This window comes from Siniperca chuatsi, linkage group LG14 (assembly GCF_020085105.1).
Source record: "Siniperca chuatsi isolate FFG_IHB_CAS linkage group LG14, ASM2008510v1, whole genome shotgun sequence".
Classification (NCBI taxonomy): Eukaryota; Metazoa; Chordata; class Actinopteri; order Centrarchiformes; family Sinipercidae; genus Siniperca; species Siniperca chuatsi.
The window spans coordinates 19,760,622-19,780,659 of NC_058055.1; the positions used below are offsets into that span (position 1 = coordinate 19,760,622).

General features: G+C 41.8%; 1 protein-coding gene and 1 pseudogene across 2 annotated transcripts; both read left to right on the forward strand.

Annotated features, from left to right (window-relative positions):
- The first annotated feature begins 2,615 nt into the window (after window positions 1-2,615).
- slc22a5 (solute carrier family 22 member 5) lies at window positions 2,616-10,405 on the forward strand. 2 transcript variants are annotated; one of them, XM_044222937.1, is made up of 10 exons: window positions 2,616-3,351; window positions 3,481-3,584; window positions 5,778-5,932; window positions 6,107-6,278; window positions 6,428-6,554; window positions 6,922-7,010; window positions 7,243-7,457; window positions 9,008-9,190; window positions 9,388-9,542; window positions 9,957-10,405. In XM_044222937.1, exons 1-10 carry the CDS (start codon window positions 2,962-2,964, stop codon window positions 9,963-9,965), a joined length of 1,599 nt encoding a protein of 532 aa, XP_044078872.1. In that variant the 5' UTR covers window positions 2,616-2,961; the 3' UTR covers window positions 9,966-10,405. The 2 variants fall into 2 exon arrangements, with proteins under 2 accessions (XP_044078872.1, XP_044078871.1); XM_044222936.1 differs by having other exon boundaries at window positions 2,620-3,351; window positions 9,388-9,523.
- A 5,079-nt stretch (window positions 10,406-15,484) lies between these two features.
- LOC122888778 lies at window positions 15,485-19,090 on the forward strand (annotated as a pseudogene).
- The last annotated feature ends 948 nt before the right edge of the window (window positions 19,091-20,038 follow it).

The window sequence follows — 20,038 nt, forward strand, 5'->3', positions numbered from 1 at the left end:
ATTTCAGCTCCCCCATATTTTCCTTTCCATCACTGAATTCCAAATACTAAAAAAATAAATATAAATTATATCAAATTTGGCTCACTAGTCTCCTATGAACTGGTATGAGATAATTTGTCTACCATGAGTCATACAAAATTAAACCAATGAGTGGCATCACCATGCAGGTGTTTTTAAGGTCCAGCTGGAGGCGCGAGACAACTTGTTTTTATCCAGACAGTTCTATCAAAGACAACACGGCAGGCATGGTCTCTCTCCCTTACACTACCAGTGACTTAAGATTTTCGACATTCCCTACTTCGTACTTGCCTCACAAGACGCAGATGCACTTTGTACCATTTTATCTCTGCAATGACAACAGTGACAAATTATCTTTGATCCAAGATCAGAAGCTCAGACTTCGTTTGGCCTATCCAGTGCCTCTCTACCTCAAACATGTGTGACAGGCAACCAGCATAGACTCCACGAAGTAACTGCTCTCAGCCGAAAAGTAGTCCAACACATAACCCCCTTAAAGCAGCGAATTTTCATTTGAACACTTCGTATTTTTATAGAGATTAACCAAATGAGTCGTAACGTGTTAATCAGTGAGCTTTCGCGGTGCTGGCTCTCTCTTCAGGTCATCTCACTTCCAGTTAAATTTCATATCAAAGTAAGAAGATATAGTGTGTCTACAGTGAGGTAAATGATTGTTTCCTTTAGATTTTTTTCTCCATATTTTGAAATAAAATAACAATGGTTTAAAAATTTTATTTACAGTGAAAGACAAAAATTAAAACAGTGCTTCAATCTTAGGTACGCCACACTCCCACACCAAAACAGAAAACAACAACAAAGCCAGACAGGAACCCTTCGTATTTACATACTGTATGTGCTGATGGCATTCAAGTGTCCTTCTTACATGTTACGTGCAGGGAAGACACTCACAGTCATTAAACCCTTTGACTGTGTAAACCATGAACATGAACTCAGTGTCAGATTACTTAAACCTGGTGTTGATGGCAAATATTTTACATGCTGTGAAAGCCCAAGTTAATGATTATGTAGGGTGAGGGATGTGCAGTCTCCTGCAGTGTTTACAAAGGAAATTAAACAAGCAGATATTGGGGCATTTTACTTTATATCCACCTTCAGTTATATTAGATGATAATATAATAAAACTTCATAACAACTTCAATAGTAGATAAATAGACAGATAGTAGTAGTAAATACATCATCTTGATTGTCAAATCAGTGTTTTGGGACTGCTTTAACATGAAGCAACTCTAGATAAAGTGTTTTATCCTTGTTTTTACCGGACATCACTAGTACAGACGGGGAACATTTTGCATTTTATTGTATAATCTACCATTCTGTATCTACTTGGACAAATATCCTTCCTGCAATAAATTAGCGTAAAGGTCAGATAAATATGTCTCCACCCGAAGACCTGAGGTGAGTCACCCCTGTATTGGTAAGCATTTGTCTTGCTACAGTGCTCTTGAGTAAGACACTTCCTTTTTTGTGCATGGAGAAATCCACTCTTAACTTGGTTTAGAGGTAAACTGCTGTTTGTCAGGATTGTCACGTGATTACCATAACTTGGTTAGAATAAATCATTTAAGCTCATTATCCACTTAGGAGAAACCCGGTTTGGATACAGTCACTAACTTACTCCAGTATGAAACCTACAGTAGCATGTGAGCATCTTCAGTATGGTTTTACATGCCATTTGATGTCTTCACTGATAAAAGACCCCAGATGACCATGACCTAATCTTGTCATGCATTAATGTCCTTAATTACCATTGTGTGGGGACTCAAAATATCACAGCCTTGCAAATGGAGAATAAACATTTGCATCCTTTAGCTCATTCCTGATTATCTCCCTGAAAGGTAAGTAAGTAAAGTTTATTTGGTATAGCACATTTCACAGAGCAATGTCACAGAGTGCTTCACAAGAGTAAAATTGTTAACAAATAAGACCATAAAAACAGTAAAAGAAAAAACAATAAAAACACTCAATTACAAACACTAGACAGCACGAGGCGAGACAAAGGCCAGTTTGAATAAAAGGTAGTTCATGCAAGTACTGATTAAACTAATTAATTGTGTGATTCTGTGGCCTTAGGAGGAATGCCTGCATTTACCACTGTTGTACCACAGTAGACCGAAATGTATGGTAATTTCAGGAAATATATATTTAAATATATAATGTGAAAATCAGTATACACAATAAGCATGCAATGAACATATTTATGCAATACACTAAAATGTGTTACTGGAAAACTAAGAGTACTTTTTTGTAAATAAGCCATTTTAGCAGTTTATTCTAAATGTAGTTAAAGGAACATATTTATTTTACAATTCAAAGCCTACATACCAGATTGCTACAATTTCTGCTCAACTTTACATAAAGGCCTCCTGCCTCTGCAGTGTGGCTTTAAAATACTCCAAGGGGAGTCTTAATGCTACTTAGCAACATTTAGAGTACAGGCACGCGCATGTCTTTGGGGTATTTAAAAGTGTGGAATGCTGTTTAGAGAAAATACAACTCTGACCACAGTGGTGCGGGGGCTGGGTGGATAGATTGGCCACTCTGAAGCTTTTGATCATTTTTCTTTCAGTTAATCAAAGCAAATCAGTGAGTGAGATGTCTCTCACCAACTAATCTCAAATAAATAGTTTCCCTGTCTGCTCATAAACTGAGAGACAGTGGATCCAGCAGTCTAAAGTCACACTGGGATGAAAAAGTTATCCCTTTGAAAGGTGGTTTAATACTCTCTCAGGGCTGGAAACTAAAGTTTTTCAATTGTGACTCCGTCCCACCGAGGGACCAGCTCACTCTGCCCCACAGAGAGCTCAACCCTACCACTCTGGGACTGTGCTGAAGATTTTAAGAGGGATATCACGTCTCATACTCTGAAGAATTTGAGAGGAGTTTTTTTCTCCCTCAAGAGCAGGGAGGTATTTTTTATAAAGAATGGGAGACTATGATGAAGACACTGCATTCCTCGGACAGACTGGTCCTTATTTCTGGACCACATTCTTCCTCCTAAACACAGTTTTTGTCTCAACTGGATTCAACGGACTTTACATTGTCTTTGTTGGGGCAGCTCCAAAACACCACTGTCTCATTCCAGACATTAACTTGACTGAGGAGTGGAGAAATGCCATCATTCCCTTTACGATAGTGGATGGTGAGGAGGTGCAGAGCCAATGCAGCAGATATATTCTGGATGTGGTGAGAAATCTCTCCGCTGAAGGATATATTCCTGGAAGGGATGTCAACCTCACTAACCTGGAGCAGGAGGGATGTTTAGATGGATGGAACTACAGCAAAGAGATCTACCAATCCAACATAGTCACTGAGGTCAGTATGAATGTGCACTTGTGTGTTTTCTGTATGTTAGTTATGGGAAATTTCATTTCTGAAAGTTTTCAGTTTGCCTTTGTCTTTTTTTTTGTTTGAAATATGTGTGTAATACACATCTTTTCACAGTGGGACCTTGTTTGTGACAACCAATGGAAAGTTCCATTTGCATCCTCGACTCTCTTTGTGGGATACCTTGTTGGGTCGCTAATCTCTGGCCAGCTTTCTGACAGGTATTTCATCCTTATTTATCAGTGAAATTCCTCTAAACGCACTCAAGTCATAGTCCAATATGAACAATAAATGTACTTTATGTATAGTAAGACAGTTTTTGTCATTTACTACATACTGTAGCTGTGTTATTTTATCCAAGAAGTCCTTATCATTTATGAAATGTTGGTGAAATTTTGGGAAATTATTTCACACTGTAGTGAATGTTACTGGAGGCATGGACCTGATAAACTGTGATTATATAGACAACAGCTCCATCTACTGTTGAAGTTGAAGAGTCTCCTACTTTGAAGTCCTCACCTCACATCTTGCAGTGATGCGTTCCCAAATATTAAAACACCTTTGTCTCCATTAAATGGTCTGGGATGACAGAAAGACATTCAGCCAGGAGTAGTGTGCCAAGAAGGGATCTACAATTTGCCCCTGAGGGTAAATCTGTGTAATAATGATGGTGGATCGTGTTATCATGTGTACTCAGATGAGAGAACTTGCAGAGTTTTCTAAACTTAATCATTTATAAGAAGAGTTTGAAATTATTACCATAAGACTACACTAGCATGTACAGTACTGTAACTGCTCTTTGTTATGGTTAATTATTTAAATTTATAATTTAAATGCTCCTAAATACTTGTTAAAGTACTAGTTATAACATTGTGTTTTATTTCAGCATTGTCTTGGGGTACTGGTTGTGCTTCCTGCCCATAGAAAATCAGCTGTCAGAAGTAGTACATTAAGTGTTTGCTGTAGTTTTCTGCCACAGAGTTGTTGTTCCAGCCAGGTGTACAATAACACTGTAGAGTATTTGTAGAGTTTAGAGTATTTGATGTTAGTTGTGGTCAGGGTTAGGCTCTTACGGAAATAAGTGTTGTGTACCTTTTGATTGTAGAACAGCAAGGGGCTCAGGACACAGCAGTGTGGAGCACTTGTGTGTTTAACTATTTAGCTCTTTTGCAGCTGTGAAAACTGTAGGCCCAATGGTTGGGGGTCTTTGAGGTTTTAGAGCTGTTTGATCATTGTGTCACACTGATGACTTTAAAGACTAAAATAAGGCTGTTCAAGAGTAAACCTGTTAATATATCCCCAACAGTCCTCACTGGACATTTAAACTAGTCTCTCCTAACATTCAAGGTCAAGCAGCAAACCAGTCTGTAGGTTCTGGTGTTGTGCTACTGTCGCCATCTGCAAGAACTTGACTGAGAGAGAATGGTGGAGAGGTCAAGGGCCCAGTGTCTTGTTACGACATTATACAATGAAAACAATACATGTCACCTTTACTGGTACCCAAAAACATTTCAAACACTCCAGAGTATACATTGTGAAAGTTACTGTATAGACTTGCAGTTGGTTTATGTTTAGCATAAGGAGATTGTTGAGCCTTCATGTAATTAATGGATCATTTTCTGCCAGTGCCAAGACAACTTTGCATATAAATACAATTTCACTTACCTGGAGTATGACAGAAATGATATAAACTGTAAGTCACAAACCTTGAAAATATGTCTTGTCAGTTTCAATTTAATGCAACTAAGTTGCACACATCTTTCCGCTCTGGGGAGGTAACAACTTAAATTTGGTAACATACAGCCAAGTTTCACGGGAAAAGTTATTGCTTTGGCTCTGTACTAACACTGGATATGAAATGAAACAATGACATAAGGGTAAAGTGCTGACTCAACTTGAATTTGAGCGGGTTTAAATGTACAGAATACCATCAATTTCAAGATACAGAAAGTAAATAGCTTTTAAATAAGTTAATCTAAACTCAAATAGAACATATATAATAAATATATATATAAAAAGTTAATATATAATACTTGGTTGACAAAAGTCATCGAGTGGCTGCAGTCTACTACTCACTGACATCAGCAGACACTTGATATCTTCCCTAATGATGCTCTGCCTGGCCTGTGCTGTAAAGCTCTTTATTTGTTGCTTGTTTTGTGGGTTTTTTGCATTCAGTCTGGTCTTCAGCAAGTGAAGACCAGGATTGGATTGAAGTCAGGTGCCCAGTCAAGAACATTCCTCGGTTTGGCTATTGATGTTTATGATCACTGTCCTGCTGCAAAGTCCTCAAAATTAGGAGTTTTAGGACAAAAAGGGACAAAGCAATCACAAACATGTCACTGGCATCATATTTTCTAAATGCACTGTGTCTGTGAATTACTGTCAATGATATACAATTCTTTTCCATTAAGGTTTGGAAGGAAGAAGGTTGTTTTCATCTCTCTTGCAGCGCAGTGCATCTCGGTCCTGCTTCAGTCCTTCTCTGGTTCATGGAGGATGTTCTGTATCATGTTCCTCTTTGTTGGAGCCTCCCAGATTTCCATCTATATTTCTGCATTTGTACTAGGTAGGAACTGTAAAATACTTCTCATCCTATGTTTTGAAGACATTCTTGTCACCTGCATAAATAGATAATTTGACTTATTTCAGTATGGCTGTTACTGTCTACTGATATATCTTCTTTTTTTTTTAAATCTCTTGCTCATCTCTAAACATTTACATTTTATTTTATCTTGGACAGGAACGGAGGTGTTAAGTAAAACTATGCGAGTAGTCTTCACAACTCTCGGGGCCTTTCTTTTTTATTGCCTTGGGTACATGACACTACCCTGGATTGCATATGGCATCAGAGAATGGAGGACTCTTCTTGCCATTCTGTCCACAAGTGCTGTGGTCTACATACCGCTGTGGTGGTACGTTTCCCACAATACTTACTGATTTTTAAACTAATATTTTGTGCATGAATATAATATTTCCACAGTCAGCATCCATGGTTTAACAGATATGATAATAAACAACCTGTTTTGTTGACTTTCATAGTAAACCTAAATTGCTTGTGCAGGTTCATCCCAGAGTCTCCTCGGTGGCTGATCACTCAGGGAAGAGTGGAGGAGGCTGAGGCCATAGTGAGAGATGCTGCAAGGAAAAATAAAGTTGAGGCACCACTGGTCATTTTTAAAGAGTCTGAGGTGAGTTTTCTTTTAATATTATCATTGTATCATTTATGAAATTTTAATTATAAATCATCAACCTTCAACATATTCCAATATTTCATATAACAACTGAATACATTATTACTTTTTCTTTACATTTTAAATTGTTTTTGAAACTATTCGTTAGTATTTGGCATTAAGCATACTTCTGTTATTTCACAGTTATGTCTTAAAAAGTTGGTATATGTAATCCCATATCCTAAAACCCCTTCAAGTCTGCATCAATTGTTCCTTGGCCAAAGCCTAAATTGAATCTGCTCATAATGTATTTGAGACATTCTGTGTGCAAGTCTGTAAAATCAAACCACATGAATTCTCTTGTTTTCATTGGGTTTTGCTACAGGGAACGTCTCCAAGCAGGACATACACCATGCTTGATATTCTGAAATCCAAGAACATCAGATGCATCACACTGATGTGTCTCCTTTTGTGGTGAGTGGTTGTTTTTTTCCTCATTCTGACATTAAATAAAGGTTATTAATTACACTTTGCACACCTTTGTTAATCAATGGTGATACAGCTATCTGTCTCTATGCATATAAATGTACCAAATGTATTACGACAACAACAAATGTACAATGTAAATAGGCATCCCATAATATTTATTTGATAATACAAATACTGGTTACGTTCCATTAATTCTAGTTTTCTTTTTTATTTTCAGGATGGCAATAAACATTGGATATTTTGGATTATCCCTGAACACCTCCAACCTGAGTGGCGACCCCTTCATGAACTGTTTTCTATCAGCTACTACTGAGGTCCCTGCCTACGTTGTTTCTACTTGGCTGCTAAGGAAATGTCCAAGAAGAGCACTTCTGTCATCGTTCCTGGTCATTGGAGGAGGAGTTCTTCTTCTCATCCAGTTCATCCCTGATTGTAAGACTTCTTTTTTTGTTATGTAAATCTTCAGTCTAACGACCTGTCTAACACACACAGCGATTTACACAATAAAAGCTTATACTGCCGCTAAAACGTTCATAGACGGGAAAACACTCAGCAGAGCCATGGGGGATGAGTGTCATTTACATGGCAGCATTTATAGTGGGAGTTCACCTAAATTACAAATCAAACACTTACCAATACAATGAAGGTGAGTGGAATTTCATTTGTGGCATTACCAGCAATGAAAAATTAAACAATTCGACAGCAACATCTCTTTCCAGAAATAGTGTCCATGTTACTCTGGATATTCCACCGGACACTGTTTATATAAAATGTTATTTCTTCACAGCAGAAAGTAAAAAAACTGTTACAAAAAAGTGTTCACAATGACGTCTGTGGAATATCCAGAGTAATGGGGACACTGTTTTTAGAATCACATTTTTCTATTGATTTTTTACAATATTATGAGTACTCCAAATGAAATCTCCATTGTATTGGAGGTGGAGGCACTAATCTCAGAGACAGATATCTCAACCAAAACATCTGCATGGCTTAATATCACTAGAGGTAGGTGTGAAAATAGATATTACATATTATAATACATGAAATCATGATGACAGTGACATGTTTGCTGTATACAAATATTTGTAATTTGGGTGGACCAACTCTTTAAAAGCAGCTACTCGTTTACTTTGCAGGAATGTGTGTTCAGTTATCAAAACCACCAGACTTTCTGAAAAGCTACTCAACTAAATTTCAGTTTTTGTAGTAAAGCTTGAAAATAAATTCTACATCCATGTGACCCTTGTCCATTCATAAATCTCATTCTGCCTTTCTTTCTTTCTCTGTCTTGTCATTCTTTCTTAAGAGGAGATTATATTCGACCTATGGCACAATGTATAGCTTGTCACAGGGTGCCTGGAAAGGCTGTTTCCAAGAAGTAGGCTTTATAAAAGAGGGTGTTGGTTGTGCAAATGTGCAAGCTAAATAGTTATTTCCAAATGTTTGTAATAAACTAGTCACATGATGTTCATTGCCTTTTGAGTAATAAGGGAGTGTAACATCTATGTTCCTGTATGTTCTATAATGTCCTGTAATATTTATTTGTCATTTTCATGATGATAAAGAAGTTATACTCACTGTAAATGATTGCATCCTCGGAAATGGGTTCAAGAAATCTCATATAACGAAACATCGCTCTCTCTTTCATTCCAGCTCTTCTTTTGTTAAAGTACAAAAGATTAGGTTACAGAAAAGAAGACATTGTTGAGGCACTCTTAGGCACAGCAAGTTATATAAAAGCCTTTCCACCTTGATGAAGACCCTGTGAGGTCGAAACCGGTCGACATTTAAACCAATATGCCAGACTAAATAAATCAAACATTTTTAAATATATAACGTTTCTTCTTGCTCTGCCTAAGAGTGCCTGAATATTTTCTTTTGTGTGACCAGTTTTTTCATCCTGAAGAGCACCTTTAGGTTCCCTGGACATACTACATGTGAAACTGATTGGGCACTCTCTCTCTCCTCCTCCTCCTTCTCAGCCCTTCAGTATGTTGCTCTGGCATTGGAAATGACTGGGAAGTTTGGCTTCACCATGGCCTTCAGCATCGTCTACATCTACACCGCTGAGATTTACCCCACTGTACTCAGGAACGTCGGCATGGGAATGTGCTCCTCTGCTGCACGCATTGGCAGTATAACAGCTCCTTATGTCATCTATTTAGGTATGTAGATGTTGAATACAGTATCTCACAATGATACCAATTATTCACTGCGTTGATATACTGTATGTATCTAAAAGAACAAAAAGGTCTGCATAGGATAAAATCAGTGGTATGTACAAATATAGTGAATGTTTATCTATATTCAAGTAAAGTTTGTCATTTTCTAATGTAGAATTTTTCTCCTTTGTTATTTACAGGTACTTATAATAAGGTTCTGCCTTATATTCTCATGGGAAGTCTAACAATTGCTTCCTCTGTGGTGAACTTCTTCCTTCCGGAGACCCTCAATAGAGATCTTCCAGAAACAATGGAGCAGATGCAAGAATGTCAGGGGTACATGCATTTCACTCAGGTCACTGTAGTTCACACATTTTTCAGGTCCCCATTACAACATTGTTTTATAATAATAGCTTTGAAGTTACAGTGGCTTTAGTACTCGTCCTTGAAAGAGCTTAACAGGAAAAAAAACATTAGAATTTGTATCCATCAGAAAGACCTGCATTCTCCTTGAAAAGGGTTTTGATTGAGATTGGTTGTCTTACTGATATGATGATGCATTTCTTATTCTATCATGCTGGCTCCATAGTAGGCTACAGCTATCTTCAAAAACAGAGAATTCATTGCCTAGTTTAACAAATTATAGCACGATGAAAGAAAAGAAGATGAGTAGAAAATGTAAATATGTCAACTGCCATTTATGTATCTGTGGTAGCTGTGTTGCTTGTTTTCGTTTTCATTTTTAACATGGTGTTTCTTTCAATTACAGGTTGTGTAATGGACCCAAAAAGAAGAAATATGTAGAAAATGGAGGAGGGGTCAACCCACCCATACAACGTGAGGTCAAATCTGATGTGCAAGCTCTTACTCCGTAGTTTTTCTCAATGGCCTTTCTTCACTTTTAAGACAGACAGAGAGACAGAAAGAACATTTCTCTTGCTTGAAAGTAATAATCTGAATATAAAATCCAAAACATGCACAGTGGGATCCAAAAGTACACTGTGAAGTACTGTTGTTTTTTTAAATCATTTTTTAAAAACTCTTTTTTTTTTCTCAATTGATGATGTAATTCAAGTTGGAGTTTTTTAAATGTTGTAAAGAAAAATTTTTAGATTTTAAAAGTTTTGTATGAAATTGAAATACATGTCTGATTGGTCTCTATTTTTTGCCACACAATACATGTAATTAAAATAAGAAGATATGAACCCTCCTAATGCACAGCCTGAGTTGTTTTTGTCTTTTAACACAAAAAAAACAGATACTGAATTAATATGGTGTATGTGTAATCGTTGTTGCTCAGAGTGAAAAGAGGCCATAGCCAGCAGCCGGTTAGCTTAGCTTAGCATAAAGACTGGAAACAGGTGGAAATAGCTAGCATGGCTCCGTCCAAAGATAACAAAATGCATCTACCAGCACCTCCATAGCTCACTAATTAACACGTTATATTGTTTATTGTTTAACATTTACATACAGTACCTACAATACAATTTACCAAATGTAAACTGGGAGAAGTATGCAAATGAATCTCTAAAAACTACAGTTGGCATTCCAGCGTTGGTGACTTGCACAGGATCAACCACGCACTGACAGATATGGATCCCTCTGTTCTGCAGAGGCATACCATCCCTTCTGGGTCAAACATATGTGGGAGAGGATGAATTTCCCAGCAGGCTGATGACCCTCTAAACAATTATGCGATGCTGTTATATCAGGCATCTCAGAGCAAAAACGCTACTGAACATGTTCAGAAGATTTTGAAAAGGTGACACCTTTTGGAGTAATGTGAATTCTCCATTTCTGTTTAAAAAAAAGTGAAATCAGTGCCTGGCAGAGGGCATGATGTGATTACATTACACTTTTTTTTTTTTTATTTTACTGGTTAAAAAGTTTTATATTGCTACAGACAAATCATGTGACACAACATATATTTTAGTTTTAGTTTCAAAGAGTGTATATGTAGTTTAGTAGTTTAGTTTATTGTAATTTCTCTCCTTACAGGTTATGCAAAAAGCAAGAATGAAATACAGTTCCCCTGGGGCAGTGCAATACATAAAAACGGGGGAGGGGGGAGACTAAACAATAAAAACAAGCATAGGACAAAAGGACATAAAAACAGTAAATTAAGACGAAGCAATAAAAACAAGCATAGAACAATAGGAGCAGAAAACTTAGAAACTACACTTAAGGTTAAAGTGTAGAAAGTGTATAAGACCTTATGTAATATTTAATATATATAATATCAATACTGTTTTAAGAATTGTATGAAACTCCTCATTGGCTGTTGTCCAACAGGACTTTGGTCCTTTCTGATAAATGGAGAATCACAAATGAGCACCTAAGCAAAAGAGTCATATCTACTTTTTCTTTAAACCATCTGACTGCAAAAAACAACTCAAGCATCACTGGAAATTACATAACAGGCTTCATTAAAGTTTTACTTCTGCTTGAAAATGATTATCTTCTTTTTCAAGGATTCCTTCATTGCCTCACATCTTATATAATGAATATAATTTTCTTATTACTTGAGTTTGATAGAAAACGTCTAAATCTAAAAAGTATATATTTGAAATCATTTTGTAGCACAACTAATTGTGTGTGGCCCATACATGCAAGGCTGGGATATGTGTATGAGCTGGAAGTAGTAGCAGTAAGCGATTAGCATCAGCAATTCATGGGCTAATGAAAGGACTAACGGCTATCATTTAGAATCAGCAAAGTCTGGTAAAATGTAATGAAGAGTGTTGCTGACTATTGTCATGAATATGTTTTTCACAGGTAAACCCTGTAATTAAATGTGTTGCACCATTCTGGACCTTAGAGTGATTCACTCTGTGCCTGTAACATGCATATGCACAAGTGGTGTTGTACTTTTTTTCAAAGCACTGTATGTAACTGTGTAACTTCCCAGGTTGGGTGAAGCTGGCATATAAAACCTGAACTCAACTTTATGGCTCACATGGCTTCAAATGCATGTCACAGAGCAACAGAGCACACTCTCGTTTTCCTTCTTGCCTTTATTAAATATCAAGGATTTTTTTTTGTGCCCCTCCTTGAACCGCCACCTTAACGTGGTGGAGGGGTTTGAGTACCCGAATGACCCTGGGAGCTATGTTGCCTGGGGCTGTATGCCCCTGGTAGGGTCACCCATGGCAAACAGGTCCAGGGTGACGGGTCAGACCAAGAGCGGTTCAGAAGACCCTTATGGATTATTTAAAATCAAGGCCAGTTACGTCGCCCGGATTGGCGCTACCGGGGCCCCACCCTGGAGCCAGGCCTGGGGTGGGTGCCCGACGGCGAGCGCCTGGTGGCCGGGCCTTTCCCCACGGGGCCCGGCCGGGCACAGCCCGAAGGAGCGACGTGGGGCCGTCCTCCCGTGGACCCACCACCCGCAGGAGGATCCGTAAGGGGCCGGTGCAGAGAGATCTGGGCGGCAGTCGAAGGCAGGGGCTTCGGCGACCAGATCTCCGGACACAGAAACTGGCTCTAGGGACATGGAATGTCACTTCGCTGGGGGGGAAGGAGCCTGAGCTTGTGCGGGAGGTTGAGCGTTACCGGCTAGATATAGTCGGCCTCGCCTCCACGCACAGCCTGGGCTCTGGAACCCGTCTCCTCGAGAGGGGCTGGATGCTCCATTTCTCTGGCGTTGCCGGGCGGGGAGAGGCGGCGGGCTGGTGTGGGCCTGCTCATAGCCCCACAGCTCAGCCGTCACGTGTTGGAGTTTACCCCAGTGAACGAGAGGGTCGCGTCCCTCCGCCTCCGGGTGGGGACAGGTCTCTCACTGTTGTGGCGGCCTCACGGGCCGAACAGCAGTGCAGAGTACCAGGCCTTCTTGGAGTCCCTGGGAGGGGTACTAGACAGTGCACCACCCGGGGACTCCGTTGTTCTACTGGGGACTTCAACGCCACGCGGGCAACGACAGTGACACCTGGAGAGGGGTAATCGGAAGGAACGGCCCCCTGATCTGAACCCGAGCGGTGTTCAGTTGTTGGACTTCTGTGCTAGTTACAGTTTGTCCATAACTAACACCATGTTCAAGCACAAGGGTGTCCATCAGTGCACGTGGCACCAGGACACCTTAGGCGGGAGGTCGATGATCGACTTTGTTGTCGTATCATCTGACCTCCGCCGCGTGTCTTGGACACTCGGGTGAAGAGAGGGGCGGAGCTGTCAACCGATCACCACCTGGTGGTGAGTTGGATCCGCTGGCGGGGGAGGAAGCCAGACAGACTTGGCAGGCCCAAGCGTATCGTGAGGGTCTGCTGGGAACGTCTGGCGGAGCCCTCTGTCAGCAGGGTCTACAACTCACACCTCCGGGAGAGCTTCTCCCAGATCCCGGGGGAGGTTGGGGACATTGAGTCCGAGTGGACCATGTTTTCCACCTCCATTGTCGATGCGGCGGCTCGTAGCTGTGGTCGCAAGGTTTCTGGTGCCTGTCGCGGCGGCAATCCCCGAACACGGTGGTGGACGCCGGAAGTAAGGGATGCCGTCAGGCTGAAGAGGGAGTCCTATCGGGCCTTGTTGGCTCGTGGGACTCCCGAGGCAGCTGACAGGTACCGGCAGGCTAAGCGTGCTGCAGCCCGTGCGGTCACAGAGGCAAAAACTCAGGACTGGGAGAGGTTCGGAGAGGCCATGGAGGAGGACTATCGGTCAGCCTCAAAGAAATTCTGGCAAACCGTCCGACGGCTCAGGAGGGGAAGCAGTGCTTCACCAACACCTTGTACGGTGCGGGTGGAGAGCTGTTGACCTCGACTGGGGATGTTGTCGGACGGTGGAAGGAATACTTTGAGGATCTCCTCAATCCCGCTGTCACGTCTTCCGAAGAGGAAGCGGAGGCTGGGGACCCGGAGGCGGACTCATCCATCACCCTGGCCGAAGTCACTGAGGTTGTTGGCAAGCTCCTTGGTGGCAAGGCTCGGGGGTGGATGAGATCCGTCCTGAGTATCTTAAGTCTCTGGATGTTGTGGGACTGTCTTGGCTGACACGTCTCTGCAACATCGCGTGGCGGTCTGGGACAGTGCCTCTGGACTGGCAGACCGGGGTGGTGGTCCCTCTGTATAAGAAGGGGACCGGAGGGTGTGTTCCAATCACAGAGGGATCACACTTCTCAGCCTCCCCGGTAAGGTCTATTCCAGGGTACTGGAGAGGAGAATTCGTCTGATAGTCGAACCTCGGATTCAGGAGGAGCAGAGTGGTTTTCGTCCCGGTCGTGGAACACTGGACCAGCTCTATACTCTCCATCGGGTGCTCGAGGGTTCATGGGAGTTTGCCCAACCAGTCCACATGTGCTTTGTGGATCTGGAGAAGGCATTCGACCGTGTGCCCCGGGCGCTTTGGGGGAGTGCTCTGGGAGTATGGGGTCCGGGGCCCTTTGCTAAGGGCTGTCCGGTCCCTGTATAACCGGAGCAGGAGCTGTGTTCGCATTGCCGGCAGTAAGTCAGACCTGTTCCCGGTGCATGTTGGACTCCGCCAGGGCTGCCCTTTGTCACCGGTTCTGTTCATAATTTATATGGACAGAATTTCTAGGCGCAGTCAGGGGCCGGAGGGTGTCCGGTTTGGGAACCACAGGATCTCATCTCTGCTGTTTGCAGATGATGTCGTTCTGATGGCTTCTTCAAACCAGGACCTGCAGCATGCACTGGGACGGTTTGCAGCCGAGTGTGAAGCAGCTGGGATGAGAATCAGCTCTTCCAAATCTGAGGCCATGGTTCTTGACCGGAAAAAGGTGGTTTGCTCTCTTCGCGTGGGTGGGGAGTCCTTGCCCCAAGTGGAGGAGTTTAAGTATCTCGGGTCTTGTTCACGAGTGAGGGACGGATGGAGCGTGAGATTGACAGGCGGATCGGTGCAGCGCCTGCAGTGATGCGGGCGCTGTATCGGACCGTTGTGGTAAAGAAGGAGCTGAGTCGAAAGACAAAGCTCTCGATTTATCGGTCAATCCCACGCTCCTGCCCTCACCTATGGTCATGAGCTTTGGGTAGTGACCGAAAGGACAAGATCGCGGATACAAGCGGCGAAATGGGCTTCCTCCGCCGAGTGGCTGGGCGCTCCCTTAGAGATAGGGTGAGGAGCTCAGTCACACGGGGAGCTCGAGTAGAGCCGCTGCTCCTCCACGTCGAGAGGAGCCAGCTGAGGTGGCTAGGGCATCTGATCCGGATGCCTCCTGGACGCCGCCCCTCGGGAGGTGTTCTGGGCATGTCCCACCGGGAGGCGGCCCCGGGAAGACCCAGGACACGCTGGAGGGACTATGTCTCTCGGCTGGCCTGGGAACGCCTCGGGATCCCCCCGGAGGAGCTGGAGGAAGTGTCTGGGGCGAAGGAAGTCTGGGAGTCTCTGCTTAGACTGCTGCCCCCGCGACCCGGCCCCGGATAAGCGGAAGAAGATGGATGGATGGATGGATGGATGGATGGATTTTTGTGAGGTAATGGGTAGCTTAAAATGAGAGACTATGACAGCATCACATCTTTCTTGGATCTTGGGGACCTTTTCAACTAAGGATTTTTTAGCACTGGCCATCAGCGTCCTCCCAATTGGGTTTGTTTGCATCTATATAGTATGTGTAGGTGATGCTATGTCCCTGAAAACGACAGCATCAGTGAGATGTGGAGAAATGTGAAAGTCCCATTGGAAACAGTTGATGGCATTGCAAAGCGTAGCTCTTGCTCAAGGCTTAGTCTGGAAATTGTCAGGAACTTATCTCAAAATAAAATCATTCCAAATGTCGATGTGAATGTGAGTGAAATTCCTTTGGAAAGTTGTCTGGATGGGTGGACATACAGCATAAAAATCTACCATTGTCACAGAGGTGAGTGATAAGTCATCAATGAACTTTCCATCAAACATGTTTTCACAAAGAAATGGTATTTAGAAGCCTTTTTGTAACTATGTCTCACCAAAATCATAATAATAATTTAGTACATTTGCAATAAGATAACCGCTAAGAGTGAAATGTGGTAATGAAAAATCTCAAACAAAAGATTTCAGATCAGAGTCCAAACTGAATCAACTAAATGACTGCAAAATGGCAGCACTCCAGTTACAATAGCACTAAGCAGGATCAAAGGACAAACTTTCTTGGGGTTTTCATGGCCTCAGCTTTGGGGTACATGGTAATGCCAGCTGTGGCTCACCTCCTCCATGAATGGCAGATGCTGCTGATTCCCATGGCTGCCTCTAGCCTGATCTACATCCCTCTATGGTGCTAAGAATATTCATATATTGTATTTCAGCTTGCCCTCTTACACAGCAACATTGCTTGGTTTAAGTGTGAATTCTCTGTTCTTCCCTTGCTTTCAAATTTGGCTGGAAATACAGTATAATATACCACCAGTGCAGACTAATACTGTATACAGTAATACACATCACATTACAATCACATTAGAGTGGCAATCAAAAAAGTAACACTGCAGTTAATTTGCGTGTTCCTGCGAAATAGGTGGTGGAAGTTTGGTGACGTAGTGACTACCTGCGCTCTCACTAAAAGGACAAAGTTAACACATTTAATTGAAAGGAATATATTTTTGCCATACTGCATCTTTTGTGGAGCAGTTTATATTTTGGTAGCCCCGTGTAGAACTCATCCGCTGTGTGGGAGCTTAGGGAAGCAAAGGTGGTGGGGAAGTTAACCAGACATGCATTTTCCAAACCAACCAGGTAATTAACATCATTGAATCATTCTCTCTTTTAAAACCAAAACATAATGTTTTAAAACATTTACAACATAGCATAAATCCCACTTTTGTGGGGCTTGTCCAAATTTCTTTTACAGTGTGGACTGGGCTTGTTGCTGCCCCCTGTGGCTGGTGTTGGAAAAAACACCCACTACATCTGCAGTTTCTCACCAACCTTAATTGGAGTGGGTGTTTTCTGCTCTCCGTCCTCAGGAAACCGTAATGAACCCATTACAACGATATGCGATTATAATCCAATCTTTTTGTCAAATTCAGCAAATATCTCTTCAGGGGGCGCTAGCTGTCCGTTCTGTGTGTGCGCTGAAAAAAACCCTGGTGTTTGTACACAGCCCTGGCTGGAAAACAAACAAAGTGGCTCAGACCGAGCTACACAACACTATTCCAGCCATGATTTCTGTGTCAGGTAACGTTAAATGACTTGCCCACAGACATTCAGCTTACTTTCTAGTTTACCAAGATATGCAGTGTGATGTTTGCTGTAGTAGCAGGAGAGGTGTGAGTATCGCTGTCTGGAGCTGGTTTGCTGGCTCTGGGAAACCGTCTCATTCTCTCTGGCTGTTCGCTTTGCAGCAGCAACTGTAGGGACAATTTGCTAACCCACAACCTAGCTAACGTTAGTTACATAATTTGCTGTGTCGTTGTTCGCTCCATATCATGGTATTTGTCATGGTATTGGATTTCTCCAGAATTGCATACCCCACCTTTAAAGGTAAGCATTGTCAAAATGGTTTGCATTTGTTCATTGCATTGTTGTTTGTTGCTATGAATGCTGGTGTGACCAGGCCCCTTAGGGTTATGGTAAAGAATATCCCTGTGTTTCAATTCTCCAGGTTAGTCCCAGAGTCTCCTCGCTGGCTGTTCTATTGCGGAAGAGTGAAGGAGGCTGAGGCCATACTGAGAGATGCTGCCAAATTGAATAACATAGAGGCTCCACAGGCCATTTTACACAAGCTGAGGTTAGTTTATCAGCTAGTTTTTATTTTAACGTGATAAGCATAAACTGCACATGCCTCAGAGATCCTAAAATGTTTATTAGTTTGAAATAAAACTAAACCTTGTTATTTATAGCAGTGTTCCTGTTATGTCTTGTCTATGTCCATGTCTATTTTCCTGGCGGCGCAACAACCAGCGCACCGCTTTGCCCATCTGTGTGGTGTTTTGGTATTCAGTGTAGGGTGCACAGGTGGAAGGAGAGGCCTTAACAGGTGGGAGGTACATGCAAATGAAGCAGCGCAAAGCTAGTTGTTGGTATTTTGGATGAAATTAGGTCTTAGGCTTTGCACTGAGAATGGATGTCTCAGAACCGTTTCTTCTTGTTTTTCCCAGATTAAAGATGCACAGGCTATGAAAGACAAGAAATACAACATTTCGGTTGTCCTGAGCAGCTGCAATATGTTCTCCATTACATTACTGTCCTCAATTCTGTGGTATGTCAACAATCTCCTCACCACATAAATCCTTTAAGCATCAAAACCAAAAGACAATAAAATCAATAATGGTCACACTAAACACCTTCATTCACTGTTCATGCCCAAATTAGAATCAACAAGTGTTGGTTATACAGGATAATTATTTCAGTTGCACCAAAAATTGTTTGGCTTTTGGTTTAGTTGTTGGTGTTTCCCACAATGTGTATTCAATTTGTTGTTTTGAATGTCTCTGCAGGATCATCATCACCATTAGTTACTATGCTTTAATCCTCAACACGTCAAACCTCCTCAACATGTCAGACCCTTACATAAACTTCTTCTTGTCTGCTGTGACAGAGTAGTGCTTTGAGCTAAATGCTGACATCAGCATACAAACATCTTCACAATGACAATGCTGACATGCTCATGACATAGTGCTGGTTATATAACATATGCAGTTAGAATTAAAGAAATGCCATCTTTCTGACTCTTTACTATTGTTTATTTTTATTTTTTTTTAAGTATGCACAATTCCACTGTCACTGCCTTTTTAATGTCACAACACTGCATTGTGGGGGTTTTCTTAAGCAACGGAAAGTGTGCATATAGGGCTCAAAAAGTCCATGACAGAGCCCTCAACCACTTTGCACTCTGAATTTTTCAGAGGGACAGCCCTGAGCCCTCAATGACTTAGAAGGAGCAAGGGGGGACATTGAAACTGGGCCAAAGTACAGCTGAGGCTGATGGGAATGTCATTAGTTTTGAAGGTATTTTGTCTGATGATGGCGCTAGAGGAAAAGTCAGTGACTTACAGATTTTCATCCTGTGGGGAAAATGAATGTGTCTACCATATTTTGTGCCAATCCATCCAGTAGATGCTGAGACATTTCACTCACAACCACAAACCTTGTGGTGATGCTAGATGAAAAGTCCAGGGAACACCAAAGTCAGTAGGATTCATCCTCTGGGAACCATGAATGTCTGTACAAAATTTCATGGCAATCCATTGAATAGTTGTGAGATTATATATATATTATATATATATATATATATATATATATATATATATATATATATATTAGTCTTCATCAAAGTGGTGGACTAGTGATGGGAATTACGGCTCTTTGAATGGAACCAGATCTTATGGCTCCTTTCCTTTCCGAGAGCCGGTTCTTTCGGCTCCCAAACGGCTCTTCATTTAGTATCACTTCTGCTGGTCACTGCCGAAGTTACATTTATATTTGTTGCAAGAAATAAATAGGCAGAATTCTTCATCTGCAATACATTGAAATATTCTGCCATATTGATGGTTAAAAAGTGGGCTTTGTTAAGAATAACTATCTTTGTTGTAGCCTATAACAAAAATAACACCCTACTAATGAAAGGAGACTGGAGAGACAAAGGAGGAATGGCGAAGCCACGGAGGACCGGCGACGACACAGGGAACTGGAGAAACACTGGAACGATCAGGAAAAACACTGTAGTTACCAGGTATATGGAATCCTATACACAAACGAGGTCGGACCCTGAGGGAGGAGCATGGAGTGGCTTTATACTGAGTGTGATTGGGACTGATTGAAGGCAGGAGTGTAATTTGGAGCAGGTGTGAGTGATTACAGGCTGGTGAGGACATGACAGGCTGTGACATAGTGGCCAAGGGATCTAATGTATTTACATGTTATGCTTTAATGTAGGGGGAAGCACTATGAAGAAACGTCATCTGTTTCCGTGGAAAGTCTACAGTCATTTCACTTTCA